Here is a 9,751-nt window from a genome sequence, read left to right as displayed (position 1 = left end):
TTCCTTCACATGTCGCCTACCTCCCTCTGTTTATTAAGACGCCATACCAACCTCATCTTCACGTTTTCCTGTTTCCAGTTTTTACTCCCGCTCCGGTTTTTTTTTGCATCCTGATAATTTTCCGTCTTGCTTATAACAAATAAAACACCGTATTACTGTAGAATATATTATCAGGCTTCGCAAACATTTTAAAATAATGTTATTTCTTTTCTTTAAATGATCAAACACGTTTTGCAGATCAGCTTTATAGTTTTCTTTTTACATCCAGTATATAAAAAAAACGAGAAATTCTAGCAGTCGTACATTGTTACTTTACGAATATAATTATTAAGTTCGTACAACAACGTGTTAAGTCTCGTTTTCCATCCTCATAGGTGTCCACGTGTTCCCGGAATCCGCCATGCACGCGGCAATTCCGATTTGTGCTAGATGCGTGTCTCTGTGAGGTGGAAGTGCGATCTGATGAAACTCATCGATAGCCTTCGCTAGCTCTTCGACTGCTTCTTCGGGTCGTTCAGCTTCCATGGTATCCAATCCTCTCGTATATTTTGCCTCGCATTCCCGTAAACTGGCGAGACGCTTCTCCAGACTGACTTTCGATTGGCAACCTGGACATTTTATCAGCTTGCTCGGGTCTCGTGGCTGCGCCAAACCTCTACTGCAACCTTCCGTTGGACATCTGAAATTCCGTGTTGGATAAAGTCAACTTTGTTCGATCACTTTATTAAAGAATCTACCAAATGGTGTCGTGACTTCATACGCGAAAGAATTCTTTCCGCGACTTATAGGTGTACGACGATTACAAAATAAAGCTTGTACGCGTCTTTCGACTCTGCAGGCAACGAGTAACTTGTTGTCACCAACATTTTGACCAATTTGAGCTCTGATCGCGAACATTTGTAGTCCAAAGTCGCGAGGTGAGCCAATGGCGACAATGGTCAAGTCACGGCAGCCATGATCCTCTGCCGTAGATCCGACAGTTTGTTGTTTCTGAATAGCGTTCGAAATTCGATATTTTACTTCGAAATAAGTAACAATTGCCAAATTGTATTTTAACTTGCCTTAACCGCGTAGAATCATTTGTCAAAGTCTTGAAGGTCTGCCAGTCCTCTTTGCAGGCCATGCACTGGCACCTGAACCAGTACCTGGATGCCAAGGATCTCTGACGCTCGCTAAGGGTTCTCTTTGTGAAAATAGGGCCGTAATTCTCAGCGACTGGTTCCCCCGACTTCAGAGGTCGCGTAGCTCTGATAACGATATTTTTCCCGACGAAGTACCTTGTTTAAAGTTGAAATCAAATTAAAGCACAACGCTTCTAGTGAATTTTATTTCAACGTTTATGTATCCCGCTCTCACCTCGTGACGGCAGGGTAACAATCGTGATTGAAAAGAGCGACTGATGGATAAATGGCAACACCTATATACAACTGTTTACTTCCTCGGAATTTGTGCTCGCTACTAAGACGCGTTTCAAATATTTCGTGCGCGTTGAACTGCAGGAATTGTAAATAACGCAGCAGCAGAGCTCCTATAGCAGTTTCCTCACCGCTCGGTGGCTCTGAAAATTTGTATACATAAATTAAGAAACAGAATGCAGTGAAAATGTTTACAATCCGTTTACGAACAACGTTATACCGTTAATCTTCGACGGCTTTTCGAAGAAGCCAACTCTCTGAAGACACTTGACAAGGAAAGCGGCCATCAATGATCTGTGCAAGAAGTCTTCGGCCGGTCTTTTATCCGCGTGAGTGACCAGCGAATGCGTCGATCTTACGACCGCCTCAGACTTATCACGACCACTCGTCTCCTGCTCGTCATCCGTTCCACCAATACCGTTTTCCTTCAGCTTCTTCTTCCTCTGTCGTCTTCTGGCAGATTTACTCAGCTTCGCCACTGTCCCCGTAGACTCTTGCATCTCCCTGTTGTACGTCTCCAAACACTTTTTCAGTCCGTCTTGGGTGATCATCCGAAAGGCTACCGTGCTGAGAACGCTCATCCCAGACCCTGGTACGGTGAATAGTCGAAGGTAAAATCGAGCGAGTCGAGTCGATCCTTGCACGTAAAGTCGAAAGAGATCTGCTCGGTAACTTTACCTATCAGGAGAGCGATGATCTTGCATTCGAACTTGTGGTAACTATCCATTGCTTCGTCCCGGCATTTCGTACCGCAGAAGGCAACGCTACTGCAAGTCGGACATCCGACGGGAGCTCGCAACCTAATTTTTAATTTAATAGTAATTAATTTTTGCGCCAGTAAAAATCGGCTTTAACTACTCACCTTGTAAAGCAGTTCTGGCAATGGGATCCATAGTTTTCGGGAACCAGACAGGCGGCCAGAGGAGGCTCAACGGCCAAAGTCTCGCTGACGTGGATTTCTTCAGCGGCCACCGCGTGTCTTCCGGCCGTTGGCGTCTCCTCGATTTTCACAAGTCTTGACAGTCTCGGATACGAGGGATTCGGGCCCCCGGTCAGCTGCGGAGTCCTCGCTTGCAATAACAATGTTTCATGTGCATAACAAATGTAAAAATCAATTTTTGAAATACATGTAACCATTACCAGGCATTTAGAATTCCTGACTTAGGTACACTTGGGGACACAGAATCTGAGACGGCTAATTTTTTACACTAGACAGTTATGTTGGCATCACAGAGAAACCTACAGCGCCATAGTCGGCCGAGTGCGAAACAAACTCAATCTCAATAAACATAATACAACCCACGACCGTCAATTCTAACCTTAATCTAATTTGTTAGATTGACAAGTTATCATCCCCGCGGTATTTTAAGGTTAGATTCGACGGTCATGGGTTGTATTATTTTTATTGAGATCGAGTTAGTTTCGCGCTCGGCCGACAATGGCGCTGTAGGTGTCTCTGTGTTGCCAACATAACTGTAAAAAATTAGCTGTCTCAGATTCTTGTCCCCAAGTGTACATACAAAATTCAACTTGATATCCAGCCTAACACGAATTTTTCTATAATTGTCTTTGTATTGATCTGATTATTTTACTATGAAACAAATGAGTTTGACCGTCGTGGAACGCCCGACACACAGAAGGATCTTCTTACGATTAGGCCCTCTTTATATTTTTATATCGAAATCATTTAAAGTGGAACGTAAGTTATAGTGGAATACATTTATGTATGCTAATGGTTGAATGAAGTCATAAATAAATTGTTCATTGTTCTAATTGTTCGAATAATGGAGGTTCTACGGTATATATATATTATAGGCATATTACGCGAAGCTGCACGCGCGTCAAATCGCTGCATTTTCATTCTTTGTCCCTCCTTGGGACAGCGAACTGGTGTTCTTCAAACCGTGTAAATTCCGAGGATATTTCGCTTCTATCATACCAATATTAATTAGAACCTACATCGATTCTTAGAATACATCCACTTTTAGTTGGTAACAATTTTACTCACGTTCGCGTTTCGGTTCCTCGGGTTGAACCGGACTTCGGAGCGCGTCGATTTCCTTCAGCAATGTCTCTCTCTCGATCACTGCTTCCGGGCCCAAGAATCGCCCAGCGAGCTCCAGACACACTCTCGCCTTCTCCGATTCGCCGATGTTTCTCTGGCAAACTCCCATCTTCCGGTAAAGTTGCGATCTGTAAAAAAAAAACTGAATTTTTCAACAACTGCATGTATCGTACCTAGGTAAGCACGGCATCGTTACATTATTTTAGACTGCAATTCGAAATGCATCATTCAAGTAATTTTCGAGTTCGCCTAAAACCAAATCGCAACTGACGAAAAATTCGCTTCTGAAGTGAACTGCGGGTGAACGAATTGGATAGTAAATTCCAGGGTCGCCACCCGTCTAGAAAATTGGGAAAACCACGAAATGTAAGGGAATTTTAACAAATACCACCTGATGTTCAATGCTAAATTTCCATCTTTCAATTATTACTACTTTCAAAACTCGAATTAGCTGTTCATAATTTTTCAAGATTTTCTTTTTCCGCCTAACGGTATTAATCACAACGTGACTGTACGAGAGGTTAAGAATTATGCAAGTAGCTTATCTCAGTTTAACTTAATTTCTCAGAACAAAAGAATTCGCAATTGAGAATACTTATAGCGATTCTGGTGTCAGGAAAATTGTAATATCTTACTTTGTTCCATGTCTTAATAACAATGCAAAATTACTGCTGCTGAAATATTAGGTTTATATTCAAACTAGAATGAATCACCATTAAGGTCCTAAATGACTCACACCACTTGCATTTTCAACCCCTCGTATGTACGATGAAAATAAAAATTTCATGACTACCACTGGCAGGGTTCCTAGCCTTTTTGGAAACTGAAATTACCTGACTTTTCCAGGTATTCCCGGTTTTCTCTGTGCGTACGAACCCTGGTCCGGCCTTCGCGATTTTATATTTTCTGATAGTGAACGGGATATTCAATTTCAATGTTTACGGAAGTACTGAAAAACTGTTAAGAAACGTGATTAACCGTATACCGTGCTTAAACGTAAAAATCGACAACCTCGGCGCCAATCAGATAGGCAACCGGAGTTACAATTTCGTTCGTGAAATGACAAATTGTAACTCCGGTTGCCTATCTTCTTGGCGCCGAGCCGGTCCATTTCCACGCTTAAGCACGGAATGTGTCGAAGCAAAGAGTCGAGACAAAGTTCAAATTTGATCGGGGAAACATGAAAAATGTTAGGGAATTTTCCGTTGTACATTGATTGGCCACTCTGTTCCAAAATTATTAGAATACCTCATGGAGTCAGGAACTCCTTCGGAAGCAGCCAATTTGATGTCCTTCAGAGCGAAGAGATACTCCCTCTGGGCAAGGAAAACGTCGGCTCTAGCGAGGAGAGCGAGAGCCAGGGTGAATCCCCCGTCGACAGATTTCTCGACCCCTGAAAGTTGGACAAATTTCCTGCAAATACCAGCACGTGAAATAATAATTCTCCGATCAGCAAGTTCAACGCTGATACAGATATACATATAGAAAAAAAATGTGTGTCCACAATTACACTTTTGCAAGGTTTACAATCTAGAAGCGGATTCGTTATAAAAACTATCACACCGACAAATTCAATTCTAATGAAAAAATTTCACATGGATTTTCTTCATAATTTTTCCCGTAGAATCGATTGACGCAGTCAGTCTTTCAAAATACGACTTTTAGCACAATTTGTTTGAACAAAAATACGTATAATTTATTGTTCCATTTTGCTATGAATGGAATCAAAAGTTTGACGCTATCTAACCCAGTTTTTTTCCTGGACTTTAATGGGCTATTTGGGAAAACATAATTGATTATTTCTGGTCATTCCTATCCCTGTCGTCATTGAGCCCTACCATTTATAGGCGCCCTGAGGACCGCTTGGCTGAGGAGAAGCAGAGCCCTGTTGTGGTAATTTTCCGCAGCGTAAAACGCGCCCTCGAGTCTCTTGCCGCGGGAAATGGCGGCGTCCTTGTCCCTGTAGAGTTCTTTGACGTGTCCGAGGGTCCCGAGGACGGTGTCGCTCACCTTCGGGTCGGTGAAGACGGACCTGATCCGGTCTTCATCGCGCTCCAGCTTCCCGAATATCTTCGAAATCCATGCTGGACCCGCGGCCTCTGTAACAGCCTCGCTGAACTCGCGAAAAAACCCTTTGCTACCCGACTGAAGCGTTTCCGCGGAGCATCGGACGCGGTAGAAAGGGTCCGGATCCTCTGAGGACATGACGATCTTCCCCCTGATCGATAGATCATCCGACGGCGGTCACTCACAATTAGTCGCCTCGAAATGCGGCGAAACCCAAACGGATTCGAGCGATTAACCGAACGGCGAGTTATTTAAGCTTGGAGTAAAAATTTCCGTGAAACCCTCTCTTCGCATGCGTATGTTACTTATTTCAACCGATTGACGTTACAATCAACCGTACAGACAATTATTAATCGCGTACGCGTACGTCTCACCTCAAGGAGGATATATTAAATTGTTTCGGTGCTCGATTTACCGCAGGTAAATACCAAAGAAGTCTTCTTTATTATCGTTTTTCATCGAATTCTAGATGTCGTTGTAATTTACCCTCAATTGAACAAACGCTCTACCGAACAATCACTTTTGCCTCACTTCTTGACGGCCTTTCGACTCTCTTGCCGGCCGTCCCGGTCAGCATCGTGCGATGTAATTTTAGACGATCCCAACTCTCCGGCTAATCCAGATCTATTTTTGAATTCCCTCACGATGCCAGACTTCCAGAGACATCTTCTGCCCGTTTGAAATTACCTCTCACGGATCTAAGAAGCCGGATCGAAAGTCGATAAAGAAATTTTCGTCAGGTGTTAAAAACTGTTGGTCTAGTTTTCGGAGATAAATTCATTCGAATCCCTTTTTTATTTGAACGTTCAAAGACGCAGGACACAGTAATAAAAGAAATTGAGCTTATCACCAATTTGACACACGAATCCTGAATTCTTTTTTTTTTCATCAGTTCTTTGATTGCTCGAAATAACTATAAAAAATAAAAGAAACTTGTGTATAGAAACAGTATTATACACGGAGAGAAAAAAGTTGTCGAATGGGAAAAAAACTGTTTCAATGATCAACTAAATTTTCAGTTATTACAACAATATATAAGTTGCACGAACTAAATGAAAAATTGTTTTGTTGAATAAATTATTATTCAATACATATACGAGGATGTACAGTCAACGAAATATTAAGTTGAACGACTTGTGTTATGTAGTCAATATAGAAATCATTTTGTTAATCTGAATATCCTACTTTTCGATCCAATAAATGTTTGATCAATTATTTTCGAGCAACAAAATATCCGAAAGAAGCTGAATTTATTAACTTATTCGTGATTGTAAATAGATTCATTGAACTAATTGCATGGATAAGAATTTTGTTGCTATTTCGACTGATATATACATTTGAATCAAGAAAAGTACTTGCTGTTATACGAATTATATTCATTGACTTTGATCAACGAAAGGGGCGAAATCAATTCCTTTACTATATCACAATTTGTCACAGTTAAATATTAAATAGTTTAAATAACTCGTTTGGTTGATTTGTCGTGACAGAATTTATTATACTGAATACGTTATGTTCATTTTCACAAAATAATGATGAAGCAACAACTTTTCCACCAACTAAATCAATTCCGTTGATTCAAACATCTTTTTCTCTTCATATTCGAGTGTTAATAAATAATTGAACTAAAAATGTCTTTGATTAGAAAAAAAATGCATTTTTGTGTGTCCTTGTAATATATTTATAGAAAAGCAGTTCTTCGAAGCGTATTTCTATTTCAATAAACACGTTCTGTTTTTGTGTTTAAACACTTGCGTACTGTTTCTACATAATTTCCTCACATTTTAACGTATTTCGAACCGGCGAAATAAAAAAAATTCTCCGTTCCGAGGCCCCGATTTGTACTGAAAATTACGGCCACAGAATTTTTGATAAATAAATACACATGTATGTTCTATTAATACAGAGATTGCAGAAGGTTTCGAAATATGTCGCAACATGTGAGAATGAGGGATCATTCGGTATAAACTTGAGAGATTTACAAGCACTTGAGAGATTGCGTAAAAGCTTTCGAATTGTTATCAAATTCGGATCAAAGGATCAGAAAAACGAATCTCTAATCGTTTTACAACCCTTTTCTCGACTATTTTAAAACGTGACAATATTCTTTCTCAACCGAATGATTATTACCTGTCATTCATAAAATGTTCATTTGTTACAATCAAGTTTTGCAGGCTGATTTCGTATTAGCGATAAAGCCGTAAGGAGATCGATGTAGGCTGATAAATATTACTCACTGCATCAATATTATTGATAAAAATTCGTTAGGTAGGCTAGAAGTTATTTCGAGTCGGTTACGAAAATATTTATTCGGCTCAAATTGGTAATCGCGAAACAATAATCACGCCGGAAGTAAATTCAAAATATGAATATTGCAAGTTTCGAAAAGACATTGCACGATTTTTAAATCGTATATGTACATTGAGAAAAATTTCATTGGTTATAGCAACTAGAAAAGTTCAGTAAGAAAGGTGTCTTTAAAAAAACTGTTTGATATGAACTCTGAGATAGTCCGCTTTGTAATCGAAATATCTTATGGAAGTAAGATGCGAAAAAGTTTTTTTGCTTTTTGAAATTTTATAAGCCATTGACGAATGTACCGACAATAATGGAAAATACAACGTAATATATTTTACGACAGAGTTGTTCATTTCGTAGCTATACTTGACAGAATGATAATTTTGTATAAATTAAACTTTGAACGTTAATTAAAGTGTGAATGCTTTCGTTTAAGAATTTTATGTATCACAGCTTTTTTGTAGAGCGTTCAAATCTGCACATAAATATGTATTTTCCTTTATTTTCGGTATGTTTTGTCAAGGATTTATAAAATTTCAAAGAACAAAAAAAACTGTTTCCCATGTTATTTACATAAGATACTTGGATTACAAAGCGGACTGCAATCTTAGAGCTGATTAGAAGGCTCAAATTTCAGGGAATTTTTTTTTGTTTCGTCATATTGAAAGCGCCCAAGTCCCTAGGAGCATAAAATTTCAAAAACACCCCTAGTAAAAAGGACGAAAGTAAATTCTTTGACATTTGTAGTTTATGATTAATCATTATTTTTGAATAAAACCGATTTAAATGCAAAACTGGAAGCTTGTTTAATTGTTGTTTACAATAAATGTTTGAGGAAATGGGTAATTTTTTTTAAAATCCAAAATATCGTTCCGGTTTCTACAGAAAAAAACTTTATCCATTGAAAGAATTTTTTCATCCGTTGGTTACGTAGAAGAAATGAAAATTTTGAAAAAAAGAAAAAACAGTTCACACTTTTTTTCGACTGTATATGCAAATGTTCGTGTGATCGGTGGGAAACAAATAGAGTTTAATTGGGGAAGGTCAGAAATATCGGCTGGTCGTAAGAGGTAAATACGCGAAATTAGACGCCATTGTTCCGAAACAAAACGCGTCTAGATATCAGGCGCGATTTGAAGATCAGGGATTGTTCGAAAGACAAACAATTCGTTTTTACGTCATGTTATTATCGTTTACTTTCACGCAACAGCCGAAGAAGGATGGGAGATCAGTTTCGACCTCGAGGCGTGAAAATCTGCCAAAACAAAACGTCACGTCGTCAAAACTCAGCCGAGCCAAGCGACAGTTCCAGATCCGGAGGACGACAAGACGGCTTAGGATTGACGGCTAATTGCTGGTATCTACGGTGGAGGTTTTCAACACCTCGTGCAGTGCCTGTTTTCTTCTTCTGCATCACGATCCGTGAAGAAGTTCAAAAAAACGTAAATCCTTGGTACAGCTTCTTCATTGCGCAGGCGACCAACCCGGCGACCGCTGATTTTCATCGTATCTATTTTAGTAAAGCGCAGGTAAAATTTCTTATTCAATTTTTGGAGTGATATAATAATTTTTTAGAGCAGAAAATTTGATTTAAGTGTCAAGTGTTGGGGGAGGGGGGATTTTTTTCAAAGAAAACGACAATGCTTGGAGCAATTTTAGTTTAAGGCCTTTATTGTTTATAGCTTGAAGAACATCTTGGAATTTTTTCATAGAAATTAATAACAAAATGGCGGCATGGCGCATGTAAGTAGCGAATGACTTCGAAGCATCTCTCGAAATCAGTGTCCAACTTGTAACGGGTATACAAACAGCTTTTCAGGTTCGACCTCGTAGCCGAAATGTTGAAATAAATTTTTTTTTTTTACTAATTATATGATTATGAACAAAAAATGTCATTTTTCGACCA

At 39.4% G+C, this 9,751-nt stretch overlaps 2 protein-coding genes across 5 annotated transcripts in view; one reads left to right on the top strand and one right to left on the bottom strand.

Annotated features, from left to right (window-relative positions):
- Positions 1-229: 229 nt before the first annotated feature.
- Positions 230-6,133, bottom strand: LOC124180141 (SET and MYND domain-containing protein 4-like). The gene is made up of 9 exons (XM_046565253.1): positions 5,319-6,133; positions 4,729-4,873; positions 3,424-3,608; positions 2,278-2,485; positions 2,094-2,215; positions 1,636-2,004; positions 1,357-1,558; positions 1,062-1,277; positions 230-679 (listed from the first exon to the last, which is right to left on the bottom strand). Exons 1-9 carry the CDS (start codon positions 5,683-5,685, stop codon positions 349-351), a joined length of 2,145 nt encoding a protein of 714 aa, XP_046421209.1. The 5' UTR covers positions 5,686-6,133; the 3' UTR covers positions 230-348.
- Positions 6,134-9,094: 2,961 nt separating this feature from the next.
- The window catches only part of LOC124180139 (growth factor receptor-bound protein 14-like), a 297,724-nt gene continuing 297,067 nt past the window's right edge, over positions 9,095-9,751 (top strand). For 3 of the 4 annotated variants that reach the window (XM_046565251.1, XM_046565250.1, XM_046565247.1), the window contains exon 1: positions 9,095-9,374. The gene's annotated coding sequence lies outside the window, so the exon portion shown is untranslated. The remainder of the gene's footprint in view (positions 9,375-9,751) is intronic. The other variant, XM_046565249.1, reaches the window with a different exon arrangement.

This window comes from Neodiprion fabricii, chromosome 4 (genome assembly GCF_021155785.1).
Source record: "Neodiprion fabricii isolate iyNeoFabr1 chromosome 4, iyNeoFabr1.1, whole genome shotgun sequence".
NCBI classification, from domain to species: Eukaryota; Metazoa; Arthropoda; class Insecta; order Hymenoptera; family Diprionidae; genus Neodiprion; species Neodiprion fabricii.
Note: the sequence above shows the minus strand (reverse complement) of the source record. Positions and strands in the feature narration are given on the sequence as shown.

Coding starts and splice junctions, on each gene's coding strand:
- LOC124180141 (XM_046565253.1), bottom strand. CDS start 5,685: ATGTCCTCAGAGGATCCGGACCCTTTCTACCGCGTCCGATGCTCCGCG. Junction 4,874..5,318: donor CCTCAGGGCGCCTATAAATG/GTAGGGCTCAAT, acceptor TCCAACTTTCAG/GGGTCGAGAAATCTGTCGAC. Junction 1,559..1,635: donor AAAGCCGTCGAAGATTAACG/GTATAACGTTGT, acceptor ACAAATTTTCAG/AGCCACCGAGCGGTGAGGAA.